The following is a 19,586-nucleotide window of genomic DNA, read 5'->3' as shown; positions in this document are numbered from 1 at the left end:
TTAATTTAATAAGTTCATATAATAATTTATGTTTATTAAGTAATCTATATTCACTTAATAAATTATAATTCTAATATAGTAAATACCATAATTCAAGTCCATGTTCATTAATAATAGTCTATCCATTAACTCAATATTATATCATATATTTCCAATAATTTCTTGTTTATCATAACCTCTTATAATGAATATAGTAATTTATATCCATTAATCAATATCTAATACTAACATTATTATTAAAAACAACTATGTTATTACTTATAAGGTTTAAAAAAGGGGGGTCTTTATTAATTCAATATAAGGAAATCAGTCAAAGGAAAAGCAAAGAATCTAATCTAATACTAATTTACCCCCTGGGATAAGGATAATATCATAATTAGCCTGAAATTACTTAATAACATAATACTAACTCTTGCACTCCATGACAAACCCGTCAAAAACAGAACACGGGGAGATGGAAGACAAAAACCCTAAGACCTACCAAAAGGGGAATGAGGAGGCTAGGAAGATTTAAAGGCTGGAACCCAGCAACTGCTAAAGCCATCATCCCTATTAAAATTGTTCGACCTTTTCTCAATCTCCAGGGCCTCTCTAAATTTACGATGGTGAAACTGGGTTAGCTTCATGAAATGAAATTTAAACTCTTATACACCTAAAATAACTATATCAAAAGTAAAATTCAACTCATGTTATTTTGGATTCCAGGACTAATTTAAGAAATGAGAGATTCCTGAAAAATAAATGAGTGAATCTGGAAGAAATTTATTGGCAGTGGAATGGAAATTCTCCCAGAAATTTTCCGAGAACATATATTGCAAAGAATTGCCACACCTCCCTATCCCCACAACACACTCTCCTCGACTCCTCAAACCTTGCATTAATGAACCCGTAAACATTAAAAACGAAACACAACTAATATAGTTACATCATCAATACAATTACAAGGAATGAAATAGCGGTCTTACCATTGTAAGGATGTTGAACCAAGTTATATAATATTTATAAATGTCAGATGCTACAATTTTCAGCCTCGGTAGAGTAAGGATATTGAACCAAGTTATATAATATTTATAAATGTCAGATGCTACAATTTTTAGCCTCGGTAGAGTTTTAGCCAGGCTGTGAACCCTAATGAAAGAAGCTAAGTTACATGAACTACGTGAGCACGTAACTGATACAACTCCTTAAAAAGATAATCAACAATTTCAACATCATCAAAAATTCAATCTTTATGGCGACAATGAGATTGAATGATAGTAAAAATTATAAAAGCCATTTGAAACCAAGGTTGAAAGGCGATAGAATTGACATGACTAAATATTTGCTTTTGGATTTTAGACTTGTCATACAAATGACCGTGGCCAAATAGAGTGATTGCACTTGGAAAGAACCCTGATCAAAGAAGCTAAGTTACATGAACTGTGTGAGCACCTAACTGATACCTGGGCTCAGCAATCGGCCCGAAACACGTGCAAACCAAAAACTAAGAGATACCAACAATAGAAATCAAAGACCCTGAAATAGCTGTGTACAGGCTGTAGATGCAAGAGCATGCCCTCATTTTCAACTTTATGAGCTTTTCCAGAAAAAGAAGGCTCTCAACTAGTGGATACAACAAAAATGGCACCTAGTAAAAGAAAGCATCCAGCTGCGGCGATCCAAACTGTAAATTTATTCGTGCAACAATACTCTAAATTTACCGAATTCATTCGTGCAATAATAATTGCAAGGAAATAAAAAATATAAAAGCCATTCAGGGCACATAAATTCAAAACCAAATCAAAATATTAAAACCTGGGATCCAAACTGAGGCCATTTATTCGTGCAATAATACTCTAAATTTAGCGAATTCATTTATGCAATAATAATAGCAAGGAATTTAAAAATATAAAAGATATTCAGGGTACATAGATTAAATTAAATAAAATGTTAAAACCAGATAAGACATGTGAATTTTCTTTTAATAAAACAACATGTTCTACTTGCAAAAACAATTTTTAAGAAAAAAAAGTTCCAAATCAGATTACATTTTTGTCAGTCCCCACCTTCCAAATTACTATAGTAAAACATATACAAGCATGCCACACAGTTGGACCCATTCATTCGTGCAATAATCCTCTAAACTCATAGCATTCATTCGTGCAATAATACTCTAAACTCAGCGCATTCATTCGTGCAATAATACTCCAAACTCGCATTCATTCGTGCAATACAAGGAAATAAAAATGAAAAAGCCATCCAGTCCACATAGATTCAAATAAATTCAAAAGGTTAAAACCAGTGCACATAGATTCAAAAAAATTCAAAACGTTAAAATCATGCCATTGGAGCCCATTTCACTACACAATTGACCAAAAAAAAAATTTACAATATTTATCAGAAATTCCAGAAGCCCAATACTATTGAAGAAGTTGCTCCGAGATCTTTATAAAATTATTCAACAAGAACAAACCATTGACATTAAAGTTTCAAAGCCGGTCCAGTATTAGAAGTTGATGAATCCAAACAAAAAAAGTCTACCACTAATAGTTTCTACACAAATTCTCGACTAGTTCTCGACTACAATAAAAGAAAACACCATGACACAGAAAGAAAACACCATGACACAGAAATATATATACTGTTTTTGCACCAATTCCCTAGAATCATTCAAAGGCCCACTGATTTTCACGCCTGACCTCCTCCTCCTCTTCAGGAGTAAAATCATTCTTTATGTTGAAAGTTTTACGTATTTCTTCTGGCGTTTTCCCTTTCATCATGTCGGCAACAGTCTGACATGTAAGATCTAGCAGATTTTTTATGTTTAGGTAATTAGCAGCCTGCAAAAACCCGAAAAGCTTAATAAGCCAAAATTTCCGTAAAATATACAAATGTATCTATAGCCTGGACAGGCATATACATGTGCTAAGCATTACTAAAGAAAGCGACGAAGATATTGCAGAACAATTACATGGAATGAGACTACACAGAGATTTCTAGCATTGAAGGATCTCAGAAATTAAAAAAACAATTAGTTGATGGAACATTGATTTACTGGAGAAGCCATCGGTAACTGTACTCAGAGGTTCCAAACAATTTGGTTGGGTTGGGGTAATTCAGGTAGATTAGACCCCTCAAAACAACAAATAAGAAAAGCGTTAGTTTGGTTCAAAGAATACCAAACCATCAAATAAGGGTTTCTGACAGAATACCAGGATAAGGTCGAACAAAGTGGCCTGATCGACTTTAACGAATTCTTCATCCCAAGTCTTGATTTCGTCCTCCGAAATGGCCGATTTCTCATGTGCAGGGTTCTGAGCATCGACATGGTACTTGCAGTATTCGATGACCTTCGAGAGTATCTCACTAGAAACGTTTGGCAGCGGAATAGGATTGGCGGTGCCAGTGTCCTCGATCATGTACTTGATGGTCTGAGATTCAAATGCCACAGCCTCAGTGACATCAAACAATTCGCCATCTGAGCTCTTCAAAGTCACCTTGCTTTCCGAGGCCATGGCTCCCCAACTAAAAAGTTGATCCGAATAAAAGATGATCTGAATAAAAAGAAACGACTGAATTTCTGTACGTATAACCGAAGAGAACTCGAGAAAGTATGAACGAACTTTTGCTCGATCAATATGAGATGAGCGATATGTTGTAAGGGCAATATGTCCATATATTTATATGCTGATTGATTACCCAAAAAACCATGCCATGGGCTCTTCGCTGCTTTTTTTAATTATTTTTTCTTAACTCTAGCTAACATAACCCAAACCTAGAGCTTTTAGGGTTTTCTTATTTTATCGTTTTTTACCCGCTCATTGTTTTCGATCCATGCTCCGCCTATTTTATGGTATTAGTGGGCCAAATTGCCTATTTTAGGGTATTATTCCTTGCTAAAAATAGCTAGGACGTCCAGTTTAGCTGTTAACAAAACAAAAGAATTAACAAAAACAAAAAAATATCATAAAAATAAAATAAATAATAAAATATTATACTATTGAATGTCATCATCAAAAAATAAGAAATATGATTAACTAATATTATTTATTGAGCGGAGGGGATGTGTAAGTTTATTGGCTATTTTTTCCCTTTAAAATAAAAATAAAAATTATATTGTAAACAGAAAAATAATATTGGCTACAATAAGAAAAATAAGTAAAAAAATGTGTTTTCAAAAATATTTCAACAAGAGATTTAAATAAACTAATTGAAGATCTATGTTAACTAATGTATGTTCATAAAATTGTTAAAATAAAATATTTTTATGTTTTATATAAAAAGAATAATTAATGTGGGTTATCAATAAAATATTTTTATAAGAATTAATATTGACATATACTTAAAAATACATTTTTTTTTCTCGGTAAAAAACTAAATCTATTAAGAGGAAGTATGGTACAATATGAAGATACGTCCAAGAGAAGCAGGAAAACGGGCAGCCGAAAAGGATAAACTATCCACATCGGCCCCCAAGAGAAACCAAGAAGAGAGCAGTGTTGAACAAGAAGTAACAAGAAGAACAAAGAAGCAGAAGCAGAACAAAGGATTCTACCCAACGTGGGTAGAATCAACTATTCGACATTTTTTCCCTTTCTTTTTTCCAACTTTGACCCAATCAAGCTGACTCTGCTGAGCTGGTAAGATTTGCAAATAGAGCTGGGCAGATGGAGAGGTCTCCTCTTAAAACTACATTATTAATAATAAAGAAACAATTTAATTTGAATGTACATGTTATGTAAATTATTTTGATGTCAATTATGTATATATTTACGTCACAAGGCATTCATCTTCAAAATAAACTCCCCCCTTATTGCGTCGTAATATTATATGTTAGACGACTGAGAAAAGATGAACCATTCGATCACGAGAAAGTATTTATGAATTCGTTGAACACTAGTATTCAATTCGCATAGGTAAAGACATCGTCAACGAACTCTTGAACTCTGGGAGCGAGCTCTTCAATAGTTGATTAATGCGATTGACTTCTGTCACAATTGATGTATATCACCTCGATTTGAAGCCATAGAACCTGTTATTAGAGGAAAATCGTGATATGAAGGCCACCATCTTCAACCTCAATGCGATGCCGAAGCAGTTCAGACATGACTACCTTCTCTAGATGGCATGCGCCACACCGGCATACATTTTGCCAGAGGTGATTATGAAGAATGGATCTGACGGAGCCAAGGCCAACATCTGGTCTTGCATGGTCATATTGTTTGTGCTCCTCACGGGGTACCTATCGTTCTAGGATGCGAATCTGATAGTAATGTATAAGAAGATCTACAAGGGGATTTCAAATGCCTGCCTCATTTTCCTCTGAAGTTTGATTTCTGGTTATATCATTGCGAGACCCTAACCCTATGATGGGGATCATTGTTCGACATCTCATGGAGGTTTCTTGGTTCTACCAGAGCTTGAAGTGCTCATAGGCAACTGGAAGATGTTGGCTAAGCCTTCCCCACCCCCAAGCCAACCTACCTAAAAGCCTTTGACATAATTTCCGTCTCGTCGAGGTGCAATCTCTCAAGGTTGTTCAAAGACGATGTGGTAAAGGAGGATTTGAGGTTCACTTTGACTCAGCTGGCGTTGAGAAAAATATCGAAGTTGGAGGAGAGAGGTTGAGTGTATGAAATGGTCAGATTGAAGCATTTGGAAGAGAAAACTTAAAATTTAGAAGCAAGGGTTTGGGTAAATCCATGGATTTGATAACACGAGTGAGTGATTGGGTCCCAAAAAACCTGATGTTGGTGTTGTTGTAATGCTCTAAATGAGTGCCTTCGAAAAATGAAGATACTGAGAAATTCGTACCAGAAAATAAATGTAGAGAAGAGATTCCAACCATTCCCTCTGCATGGAAGAGACTTCCTGAGGAGATATTAGAGCTAGTCTTGGCCAGATTGCCACTAAAGAGAATCCTCAGATTGAGAACAGTGTGTCACAAGTGGAACACATTATCATTGACAAAGAGGTTTAACATACTTCATTCTATTATCTGAGCCCTAAGTTTCAAGAAATATGTTCTTGTTTGATGTCCTTGATGGTTAATGCAAAGTGAGCTATTGATAATGGAAGTGCAAAGAAAGGCGAAACCCGTTCTTCTGTTTATGTGATTATGACATATGAAAGTAATGTAATGGGAAAGGGGAGCTCCAAATCCAACCATGAAGGTCACAAGGGAATTCCATGGACCGAGGAAGAACACAGGTAAAGATTTAAGCCATAGACACCTTTTCTCCCCAATAAGTTTATTTTCAGCAACTATTCACTTGCCTTCAGTCCATTGGATAGTTTGTTCCCCTGTTTTTATCTAATATATCGATATATTAAATTACTCTAAAAACTCTATATTGATTTGGATTTGTGTTTCTTTGGGATTTTTAGAGATTCAAAGTTTATAGTTCTCTGAGATTCTGTATCATTAGTTTATTGATCTGACCTATAAATTTCCTCTAGGTTCTATTCTTGTGGGACTGTTATTAGAAAAACATTATGTCGCAAGTTTTCTACCTTTATCTCTGTGAAAAGGAAGTACATATTTATATTCATTTGGATCTTTTGACGTTATTGTTTTCTTTTATTCTTAAAACAATATTTTTGTTATGTTAAAACGAAACCCTTGTATTCACTTGTAGTTGGATCTCTTTCACATTTTTCCTGACTGCCATTCCATTTTTTGAATGAAAGTAAACAAATTGGATTGAAGCATTCAATTTTTGTGATGGTTTTCTTTATGGTGAATATTTCAACTCTTTTTAGAAGGATAATGCTTATGTTCCTCCTATATAGTTAATTTCTTGAGGACCTATCTTACAAACTTAATAAACAAATTTTAGGCCACCTAACTAAGGTTGTGACAACTGATAATTAAAATAAAAAATTGTTGCCAAAGTAAAAAATCTTAAAGTAGGTTTGAGGCACTCTAAGAGCCTGCATACATTAGTTGGAATTGATCAATTGAGTTCACGGTGGAGACACTCTAGATCTTCTCTTAATGATCTAGGTGGCTCCAGGGACACACACAGGACAAAGAGGGTTTATGAACACTCAAAAATAAAAATGGTCAAGATGATTTCAAACTAGGACCTAAGAATATATCTCATCATCCTAATCATGGTAGTGTGAACGGTTCATCAATCCAAGCTTGTATGAGGGAGAATGAACTAGCCAAATTTCTGGTCAAAGTTGGGCTGTGGGCCAGGTTTAAGTGTCCTAGAATTTGACTGACCCCGAGGCATGAAACTTAGCTCCCCAAGTGGGCTAAAATTTTTCCTCTTTATTTTTTCTAATAACACTTATGTTAGATAAATTTGAACAAATTTCCCTATTACTAAATAAAATCATATATATATATATATATATATATATATATATATACGAGCTGGTGGGCCACCACCCATGCCACCCCCAAAATGTATTATATAACAAAATTGTATTAAAGGGCCGATGGGCCATGACCCCCTCAAGCCCAACCGCAACCATAAACCACAAAATCTATGTTTAAATATGGGGCGACGACCATGACCCCGCCGGACCCTCCATCGACCACCATACAATGTTCATATTAATGGGGTGCGTGGGCTACCTCAGTGGACCCCATCCACATCCCTATCTGCAAGTGTACGCATAGTTAATGGCCTACCAACATGACATGTCAAATAAAACAATGCGACTCCCCTTTAATGCACACCATGCCGCCTTTAATACCATTTGGAACCGATGGCAAGAAATTTGGCGCAGGCCACCAAAGCAGTGGACCCATCACCCAATAATAAAATCTAAAAAAAAAATATTTTGCATGTTAATTTGGGAGGGGCAGGATTTGATCCCACGACTTCTCCTCAACCATTTTCTAAACTCTGCCATTGTGCCCACCAACCCCACATGGGTTAATCCGCCCAGGACTTACATATAAACTCATTTTGTCAATGAGCCTAAGAGGGGATGGAGGAACCCGGAGCGGTCAGAGATTTTAAGGCAAAGGAGGCATGACATTCTTTGAAGCCCAAAGATTCTCTGGGGAAGTAAAAAAAATAATTGTCAGAACATAGTCAAGTTTACAGTTTTTTTCCACGGTTTTCTGCAGTAATCGCAATGGGGAGGTTAGATTCGCCTTTTGAGTTGTGTATTTCCAGTCCACCCATGGAGAAAAATCTTTGAGGAATCTAAAGGGAATCTAAAAGATTCCTTGAGCCCAGATTCTCAATTTCCCAAAATTCAGAAATTTGACAATTGATTTTGCACTATTCGATGCCACAAATCTGATGGTGCATTCATATTTTTCACTTTCTCATTATATTCTTCTTCCACCTTTCTAGTTGGAATGCAGGTGTCAACTTTCATGTGTGAGAAACAATTTCCATGCGATTGATGTCATTCGATCGATGGCACGAACATCTTCAGAAGTTTGACATCCGCTTCGTTAGATGGCCCTTTGTTGTGAGGTATATGCAATGTGTTCATGTACATCTTTTGACATGCATTGTGCTGCACAGATCCCTATTTGATGTTGATGAGGGATCTTGTTTATTACTTGTTTTCATGATTCCTGCTTGATTTGACGGGGAATCGTCTATGTGATGTACTTGTTGTCATGATTCGTCATGTTATGTTTTGAGATCCCTTTGTTGTATGTTTATGGGATACTCACATTTTCGTCATGTATGTTTGCATTGAGATCCCTTTTCTGCCATGTTAGTGGTATGCTCATCATGCATGAGTTTGTGTCATATTGATAGGAGTCTTTTGACTGAGAGTTCCTATAGTGGAACATCTCTTGGTAACACTCCTGCGTGAGGAAATTTTGCTTGTATGATAGCGACGCCATATCTATGTACATCATCACTATTGATAACACATAATGTAGCAACCTACACCATCTTGACACTGGGGCCCGAAGACGTAGTCCCTCCTAGACGAACTTCGTTATCAACAGCTTATGTTTTTATGTTGTTGATGATTGACATGTTCCTCTTCTTTAAAAAATGCACATGTATTCATTTATGTTCTTTTAAAAATGAAATCTAACATATCAAAAAAGTAAAAGGTATTGGGAGGGTCCTTTGTGACACCCAGACCTGGATCAAGCGGTATCAGAGCGGTCTTTGCATGGATGCCAATTGCACCATGAACAATGGAATGTGCAGCGAAAAAGGATGAAAAGGTGATGTATGAGACCATGCTCAAAATTTCCAAAAGAGTGGAAATAATGTATGAAACTCTAAAGAAAGACGTAGAAGAAAGAGAGCGATTGCAGCTTCAGTTGCAAGCCACGGAAGAGGCCCTAGAAGAACTGAAGCACAACAAGCAGAATCTTCAAATAGAGAACGCTAAATTGAAGATGCATCTACATGAAGAGAAAGAGGAGAAACACAATTTTGTATGACTGTTGCAAACAAAGGAAGAGGCCTTACAAAAACTGCAGTGTGACCCATGTGAGGTAAAAAGTAGTTCTTTGAATTCATCTATTTGTCCTGATGATGATTTCACTCTTTTTGAAAATTATACCACAGGAATTAGCTCCAAACCATTGAAGAGAATGGGGTATCAAGGAAAAGGCTTTGGTGTTAATGTGCAAGGCATTGTCAACCCCACCAATGTGGAGGAATTACCCTGTCTAACAGGACTTGAGTATGTTATAAAGGAAGTTGGGGAATGCGCTGAGACAGCTAGTGAACCACCAACAACAAATGATGAGAAGGCCTCATCAGTTCTTTCAAAATCGACAGAGAAGGTAAAAGATATTGATTTCCTTTTGGTTTTGTCTTCACATATTATTTATTTATGTTGGTGATTTGCAGATCCCAATTACATGGACAAACATGAGGCTTCGTATCGTTTCGAGAAATAAGGAGGAAACAGAACTTCGTATTAATAACGAATGCATAACTCAACCATTGTATGTTATGTAGAGACCTCAATTTGCAGGCTTGAGATACATGGAGGGAGAATGCTCAAATGTTTCAGATTCTCTCGAGACATCGTTGAAATGATCGAGGAAAGAGAATGATGCGAACGCATCCCCATCATCCCATGGTAGTTTCCATTGCAGGGAAAGAGCTGAGGCAACCTCTCATCGCCATACTTATACCAGAGATAACAAGGAAAGGTATAGCCACTCTCAACATTTGAATGTTCATTTTGATTATAATCATGTTTTTAAAGATGAATGTAAAACATGGCATCGAAAAACATGTACCTTTTGTGGATTACATAGACATACATTTTCTGAGTATTGCAAAAGAATGGCAACACACAAAATGATGAAGCATGAACGACCCTCTCAACAACAGGTAAATAAACATGTTAAGTAGATATGGAGGAAGAAATCGATTGCAGTCATTGTGACAGAAGTGGCCATCAAAGAGCCACTTATTGGAGGCTCCATCCAGAGCAGCAACCTAAAGACAAAGTGTATGTGCATGAACCAAATGAAACAATTGTTCGACGAATGAATGCGCCACAATGATGTGACCCATGCACCTTGATAAGTGAAAAGTGGTTTCTAGATATGTTAGCATTTCATGGTCATTCTTTTTTAAATCATTTGTTGCATTTTAAAATGCAAAAGTGATGATGTGTTTTCATCACTCGCTCAATAACAATGATGTTTGGTCTTATTTTGAATAGCATGATAAACTGTGAAAGTGATTTTTTGCTTCCATCATTTGCCAAAGAAAAACAATAGTGTTTGGCCTTATGTTTGTAAATCACGTGTTACAGTGATGATGTGTTTTCCATCACTTGTTGGAGAAACAATGATATGTTGGCCTTGTTCTCGTAGCCGGGGTTTTGCGTCCATCTTAATGTGAACTTGACCACTGAGTATGTGTTATAAACTCGTGGCAAGTGTGGGACGCTTGGGTCATTATTTGGTCAGTTAAGACAAGCATGTACTTTGCAAAAACAATGTGGCACAAATTGCAGGTGTCGGCTCATTTCTTAAGGCTCCGAGGAACAAAGGTGAAGGAGATGGAAGCGAGACCTTTTAGGATGCATGTGATGTAAACAAGGTATAGAGAAGTTGGAGATTATTTTTTATGCTTTTGGAGCACCAAAACCACCTTACTCGGGAGGATTGATCTAGGTGGCTCCAGGGACACACACGGAAAAAAGACGGCTTATGAATGCTCGAAATGAAAATGGTCAGAATGATTTCAAACCAGAACCAAAGCGTATATCTCGTTGTCCTGATTGCGGCAGTGTGGATGATTCATCAATCCGAGATCGTATGAGGGAGAACGAGCTAGTCAACATTCTGGTCAAAGTTGGGTTGTGGGATAGGTTTAAGTATCCTACAATATGACTGACCCCGAGGCATGAAAATTAGCTCCTAAAGCGGGCAATATTGGTGGCTCTTTAATTTGTCTAATAACCTTTTTTGTGAGAAACATTTAAATAAACTGCCCTATTGTTAAATAAAAAAGATATATATTCATACGAGCTGGCGGGCCACCACCCTGGCCACCCCCAAGCCGATGGGCCTTGGCCCTCGCCGGCTCAACCGCTACCATATACGACAAAAACTATGTTTAAATATTTGCTGATAACCATGACGCTACCGGAACCTCCAACGACTACCATAGAATGTTCGTATTAATGGGGTGGGCGGGCCACCTCTTGTGGAGCTGGCCCACACCACTATTCGCAAATGTATGCACAGTTAATGGTAGGCCAGCGGGTACTGAGCCGATGGCAGCCATGTGGGCTGGCCCACCACCATGCGGTGGGCCCATGGCATGTCAAATCAAATAATGCAGCTCCCTTTAAAGCACACCACTCCACGTTTAATTGTTCGAAATAATACTGAGAGGGGAGGGGGTGAATCAGTATTATCACATTAATATAACTTTTTCATTTCCATAATCATATTCATATATGCTACTTCCACAACTTCTTATGATTAAGTTAATTGATATTCAATGAGTGCATTACAACATTATCAACCATATTATCAGTTAACAGATGCAGTAAAATAGAGTAGATCATCACACATAAGGCACACACATGAACACCATGATATAAGGTGGAAACCCAATGGCGGAGAAAACCACCTGCTGCAAGTCATCTCAATCTTCTTCTTAATAAGAAAATCCTTTTACAATATTTTGTACTCGTCCAGTCTTATACCAGTACGGGAGCTACAACCCCCTTTGCTCTTGTACTAGCCAATCCATTTACTAGTACGTAGGCTACTACCTGCTACAATGCTCCAAAGATTTCCTTTGGATCTTGTACTAGCTTACATACTAGTACGTAGGTGCTAACCTATGATCTTCTCTCTCCAGGTACCACGTTTCATCAATTTTTATACTGGATACACTGAAGCACAACACATAATCTGAAAGGCCACATTTCATCCAATTTTAATACTGGGCCCAACAACATTGAAGCTCATAATCAAACAACCTTCTGAATTACCCAAGCACTAGATCAATACATATACAAGTGAGTCATCGATCAGATCTAGTCCATCAGATCACATAAAATGAGTCAATAAGAACCTGATCCATTCATCCATCAATGTATAAACATTTAATCAATCACTGCTGTTATCAGAACTTAAAACCAGAAACCAGACATCACTTCAAAACCCAGGTCACAACAATAAATAGGGGCAGCTAAATAGATTTCATGAGAAGTACGCAGCTTCACCCATATAACACCTGCGTAGAAGTACGCATTGTTTCAACTGCGTTCCTGCATACCCACGCACTGTGCCTCACAGACTTCCTACGTACCTGTGCTTTGTGTCCAATGAACTGCCTGCGCTCCTCCGCATCTGCAGAGCGTCTGGTCCTGCGTATCTACGCACCAGCAGCACTTTTGCGCCTGCGTATCTTCGCACTTTTCTTTCAATGTACTTGTGTACCTACGGGTATAGATGATTTCAAGACTTCAAGAATAACCCAGACTGTCAGATCTACAGATCTGAACATGCGCCGAGGAGATATCAACCCATTAGTAGATCTGACTTGTTATTCTCATGTTTCTCCTTGATATTGATTCAACTCTCTCTCACAAACCGATTACAAGAATTTCAGATCTATCTTCTCTTAAGATCTTCTAATTTCACAAGTGTCTAGCCAAATGATCTCCTTTGCTTTATATAGGCAAGCCCTTCCTAAAATCATGGATCAATAGGGGTTCAATAATAATAATACCATGCGCCAAAACCATAGAATCAAGAACGGCGGGCTAAATACCACGGGCCAAACATAAGAAACCCCATTTGAGCGCGCTTCTCTGCCTTGAAGTGAGTGAACTGGGGGTACTCACCTCATGAACGGGTGACTTGCGTGTATGTACGTAGTTTATCTAAGACATGCCTGCGTGTAGGCATATTTTGCACGGTGTACTGGCGTACCCATTATTTTCTTCAATATTTGAGAGCTGATCATCAATCTCTGCTACTGACCTGTTGTACAGTGATCTATCACTTGTATGGGTTGCCATCAAGGACAATACTTTAGCCATAATGCCAACAATCTCCCCCTTCGGACATGATGGAAAAGCTTACTTGTGAACCATCATCTGATCCATTTGAACTGTCCTACATCCATCTCTTTGGTGGATTCATCTGAATGTACACAACTGAGATTATCTTCTATGAGAGGGTTGCCATCAAGTACAACACATGCATCATAATGCCAACAATCTCCCCCTTTGGACTTGATGGCAACAACACCAAATCACTCTACCCCTTTGACATCAAGGGAAAAGGGTTATGCTCCCCCTAAGAACATGCTCCCCTTGACTATAAACTAGATCTGCTGAAGTCTCTGATTGAGCTCCCCCTTTGTATATGCCATGATGCACCAATCTGATCATGCTCTTTCTGAGAAAAAGCTGAAATGTCTGTTCTTGCTATATAGTGAGGTTCATGCTCAAGCTCCTCCTAACAGTAAGCAAGGTCTACAAAAAGATGTTCTACAAGAAGAACATGACTCTATACGTCATAAATGACCTTCCTATCACCAAAAGACTCAATACATATATCCATCACCCAACCAAGTGAGGGTCATCCACCCAACCAAGTGGGGATATATCAGAAATATTACATCTTCATCCCTGGCATAGTGGGGCAACATACATAGGTCGTTACATGACCTAAAGTGATGACTACAATAGATAGAGAGATAATATTACATCATGATTCGTGATATGACATTCATAACAGAGACCAATCACCTAAGATAAACATCAGCAACAACACTGTATGATCTGCTCCATAGTATCTGTCAACAGCAACTAGATCAGCAACTTGCATTAGTGCATGAATCATCAAGGTATGTCCGCATCAACAGAATTTCAAATTCTATGTGAGAAATGCCATGGCCATGATTTTCATCATTTGGGAATATTTGCATCAATCAACATATGTACGAAAAAACCTATCATCATATAGGTAAGACCTCATCATCATCATGTCTTCAACAATGCAACTTTGAATAATCATCCCATGTAAGCACCATTAGAGAATCAACCACAAATATGATCCAAGAACCATGTGAACAACTCATAGCAAGATGAATCATTTATCTATGTAAGCATCATTACCAAGGACTATTACCCTTAATGCCAACAATGCATTCAAAACATATGCTCCCCCTAAACTAGTGCCATCTGTCAGATCTTATCAACAAGAAAAGTCAGCCAATAAATGTCTTAAGACAGATACGCAGTTTCTCATTATACGACCTGCGTGGCTCCGCACTTTGGCGAAATTCCAGCAATACAACTTTAACCCAAAAAAAATTTACATGCTCTGATACCACATGTAGAATATGAAATGACTTATTTCCAGCCAAATGAGAAAACAGTGATATGAAGAAAAAAAACATATAAAAGATAAAACAATTAAAAAACACAATGACTGTGTGAGCCAAGAAATGCTGCAAATCTCATATATTAAATTCAAGTATAAACTACATTCTTAAATAGTAAAACTATTACTAAAATATTTGTCAATCAACTTTGCAATCAATCTACTGGCATTACAGCGAATTTCCAACAACTTCCAGCACTGATCATCCTAACAATCTACTACTTTGTCAGCAATTAACATAACTAATTAAGCATTATTCCCAATAGTTGTCCAATCAAGAAACGAGGGAGGTGAAAAAAAATTACGGCCCTTATTAGTTTTCGAAAATCATCAAAAATAAATTGTTTCCATATTGAAGGATATATGCATGCGATCAATATCAACTAATAAACCAAATGTCTTATTAGCAATACACAATGTGTGATAAATATAAAAGAGTAAATATAAAATGTAAAAATGTTATGTAGTAGTTAGTACTTATGGCTTAGTTTAAATATAGCTAAAGTAGAGTTTAGATTGTTTACAATCTATATTCTAAAAATATATTTTACATGGAAATTGTACGCTGAATAAAGTAATAGGAAATAGAGGCTAACAAAGTTATAGATTCACCATATGCATAGTGGGGCAAGAAAACTTTCCAATTTTTTTTCCAATTTCCCATAAAGTTTTAAACTTGGGTTCAATATGTGATTATTGGAGTAGTTCTCATGAATATTTATGTTATTGAAAAGTTTAACAGAGTCAAATAAATTTTTCTATATACATCTAATTTTATGTGTAAATAGATTTTATAGCAACTTAATTTTATAGAAACCATTATTGAAATAATAAAGCTAGAATTCAATTGAAGATATAGTCATGTGAGTAGTTACCATGAATATTAAGAAACATAGTCAAATATTTTTTATATACATATATTTTATGTAATCCATTAAATTTTATATACAATTATTTAAATTTTATAGAAACTTAATTTTATATAAACTATTATTCAAATAATAAAGCTAAAGATGAAGTAATAGAAATGAAATTGAAATTTATATAAACTTATATATGAGTTTGATATAAAAATTAAAAATATTTAAATTTTGAAATAACATTTTAGAAATGTCCACTTGGGGTAGTTCAATTGGCAATGCCAGTGGAAATGAAGTCTTACTAAAGGAAAATAATTAATCTTACTTAAAAATATGTAAACCCTTCATGCATTTGAATTTTTTTTCATATTTCTCATTCAAACTAATATCAGAAAGTAATAGCCATGTACTTTCCCCTTTGTAAAGGATTAGCTTGCACAAAATGAGTAAGGGAAAATGAAACTATGTAAGATTAGTAAGAGAAAATCCAACTCCAACTATAAATATGTAATGATTACATAATAAGAATGTAGACAATAAAAGTTAAAATGAAAAATATGAAAAAATAACAAAATTTAATTTATAATGTTAAACTATAGACATGATGTAAATGTTAAGGAATTTAGACTTCTGTGATCCATAACATTGTCTAGATAATCTTCGGCGAAATCACATAATTAATCTTTTGTAGCGTTTCGAACCAACAAGTGTGGTTCATCGTCAGGACAAGTTCAAGAACTGATCTGGCTTAGCTTGATTAAATAGAGTGTGCAGAGACTCCAACGGCTATATTGCAACAGCTAATTTTAACCAGAGGATCAAAGTCAAACCCCTAATTTTACTATTAATATAAGTTAATTGAATAAATTTATTGTTTTTAAATATAATGGTCATTATATCTTCATATTTATTAATTAACCTATATTTAAAATTATCTAAAAACAAATAAATGGTATTAAATTACTATTGTTCTTAGAATTTAGTTACAATAGGTAACTGTGTATTTATTTAATAAATTGTTTAAATCAAAGGGTCCAATGGATAATTAGATAAAAGGTCATTAATAAATTAGGGTAAATTAAATAATGAAATGGTCATTAATACATTATAAAAATATTTATTATTATTCCTAAATATAATAAATAGTATTAAGTCACTATTATTCTTATAGTTACAATAGGTAACTATGTAATTATTTAATAATAATTATTAAGATTAAGGGACCAATGGTAACCTAAATCTTCTCTAAAATAAATCATTTTTATTATTTAAAAGTGATGGCCCATTCGAAATTAATTTAATAAGTTCATATAATAATTTATGTTTATTAAGTAATCTATATTCACTTAATAAATTATAATTCTAATATAGTAAATACCATAATTCAAGTCCATGTTCATTAATAATAGTCTATCCATTAACTCAATATTATATCATATATTTCCAATAATTTCTTGTTTATCATAACCTCTTATAATGAATATAGTAATTTATATCCATTAATCAATATCTAATACTAACATTATTATTAAAAACAACTATGTTATTACTTATAAGGTTTAAAAAAGGGGGGTCTTTATTAATTCAATATAAGGAAATCAGTCAAAGGAAAAGCAAAGAATCTAATCTAATACTAATTTACCCCCTGGGATAAGGATAATATCATAATTAGCCTGAAATTACTTAATAACATAATACTAACTCTTGCACTCCATGACAAACCCGTCAAAAACAGAACACGGGGAGATGGAAGACAAAAACCCTAAGACCTACCAAAAGGGGAATGAGGAGGCTAGGAAGATTTAAAGGCTGGAACCCAGCAACTGCTAAAGCCATCATCCCTATTAAAATTGTTCGACCTTTTCTCAATCTCCAGGGCCTCTCTAAATTTACGATGGTGAAACTGGGTTAGCTTCATGAAATGAAATTTAAACTCTTATACACCTAAAATAACTATATCAAAAGTAAAATTCAACTCATGTTATTTTGGATTCCAGGACTAATTTAAGAAATGAGAGATTCCTGAAAAATAAATGAGTGAATCTGGAAGAAATTTATTGGCAGTGGAATGGAAATTCTCCCAGAAATTTTCCGAGAACATATATTGCAAAGAATTGCCACACCTCCCTATCCCCACAACACACTCTCCTCGACTCCTCAAACCTTGCATTAATGAACCCGTAAACATTAAAAACGAAACACAACTAATATAGTTACATCATCAATACAATTACAAGGAATGAAATAGCGGTCTTACCATTGTAAGGATGTTGAACCAAGTTATATAATATTTATAAATGTCAGATGCTACAATTTTCAGCCTCGGTAGAGTAAGGATATTGAACCAAGTTATATAATATTTATAAATGTCAGATGCTACAATTTTTAGCCTCGGTAGAGTTTTAGCCAGGCTGTGAACCCTAATGAAAGAAGCTAAGTTACATGAACTACGTGAGCACGTAACTGATACAACTCCTTAAAAAGATAATCAACAATTTCAACATCATCAAAAATTCAATCTTTATGGCGACAATGAGATTGAATGATAGTAAAAATTATAAAAGCCATTTGAAACCAAGGTTGAAAGGCGATAGAATTGACATGACTAAATATTTGCTTTTGGATTTTAGACTTGTCATACAAATGACCGTGGCCAAATAGAGTGATTGCACTCGGAAAGAACCCTGATCAAAAAGGCTAAGTTACATGAACTGTGTGAGCACCTAACTGATACCTGGGCTCAGCAATCGGCCCGAAACACGTGCAAACCAAAAACTAAGAAATACCAACACTAGAAATCAAAGACCCTGAAATAGCTGCGTACAGGCTGTATATGCAAGAGCATGCCCTCATTTGCAACTTTATGAGCTTTTCGCAGGAAAAGAAGGCTCTCAACTAGTGGATACAACAGAAATGGCACCTAGCAAAAGAAAGCATCCAGCTGCGGCGATCCAAACTCTAAATTTATTCGTGCAACAATACTCTAAATTTACTGAATTCACTCGTGCAATAATAATTGCAAGGAAATTAAAAATATAAAAGCCATTCAGGGCACATAAATTCAAAACCAAATCAAAATATTAAACCCTTGGATCCAAACTGAGGCCATTTATTCGTGCAATAATACTCTAAATTTAGCGAATTCATTTATGCAATAATAATAGCAAGGAAATTAAAAATATAGAAGATATTCAAGGCACATAAATTAAAAATAAAAATTCAAAATGTTAAAACCAGATAAGACATGTGAATTTTCTTTTAATAAAACAACATGTTCTACTTGCAAAAACAATTTTTAAGAAAAAAAATTCCAAATCTAATTACATTTCTTTCAGTCCCCACCTTCTAAATTACTATAGTAAAACATATACAAGCATGCCACACAGTTGGACCCATTCATTCGTGCAATAATCCTCTAAACTCATAGCATTCATTCGTGCAATAATACTCTAAACTCAGCGCATTCATTCGTGCAATAATACTCCAAACTCGCATTCATTCGTGCAATACAAGGAAATAAAAATGAAAAAGCCATCCAGTCCACATAGATTCAAAAAAATTCAAAATGTTAAAACCAGTGCACATAGATTCAAAAAAATTCAAAACGTTAAAATCATGCAATTGGAGCCCATTTCACTACACAATTGACCAAAAAAAAAATTTACAATATTTATCAGAAATTCCAGAAGCCCAATACTATTGAAGAAGTTGCTCCGAGATCTTTATAAAATTATTCAACAAGAACAAACCATTGGCATTAAAGTTTCAAAGCCGGTCCAGTATTAGAAGTTGATGAATCCAAACAAAAAAAGTCTACCACTAATAGTTTCTACACAAATTCTCGACTAGTTCTCGACTACAATAAAAGAAAACACCATGACACAGAAAGAAAACACCATGACACAGAAATATATATA

At 35.4% G+C, this 19,586-nt stretch overlaps 1 protein-coding gene across 1 annotated transcript; it reads right to left on the bottom strand.

The window, feature by feature from the left end:
* Nucleotides 1-2,635: 2,635 nt before the first annotated feature.
* Nucleotides 2,636-3,494, bottom strand: LOC149171729 (SKP1-like protein 1B). Its single transcript, XM_089427576.1, has 2 exons — nt 3,192-3,494; nt 2,636-2,819 (listed from the first exon to the last, which is right to left on the bottom strand). Exons 1-2 carry the CDS (start codon nt 3,492-3,494, stop codon nt 2,646-2,648), a joined length of 477 nt encoding a protein of 158 aa, XP_089283702.1. The 3' UTR covers nt 2,636-2,645.
* Nucleotides 3,495-19,586: the final 16,092 nt, after the last annotated feature.

This window comes from Pinus tabuliformis, chromosome 4_2, assembly GCF_031772625.1.
Source record: "Pinus tabuliformis cultivar Carrire ecotype Pingquan chromosome 4_2, CPIR1, whole genome shotgun sequence".
In the NCBI taxonomy this organism is placed as follows: Eukaryota; Viridiplantae; Streptophyta; class Pinopsida; order Pinales; family Pinaceae; genus Pinus; species Pinus tabuliformis.
Note: the sequence above shows the minus strand (reverse complement) of the source record. Positions and strands in the feature narration are given on the sequence as shown.

Coding starts and splice junctions, on each gene's coding strand:
- LOC149171729 (XM_089427576.1), bottom strand. CDS start 3,494: ATGGCCTCGGAAAGCAAGGTGACTTTGAAGAGCTCAGATGGCGAATTG. Junction 2,820..3,191: donor CTTTGTTCGACCTTATCCTG/GTATTCTGTCAG, acceptor GGGTTTTTGCAG/GCTGCTAATTACCTAAACAT.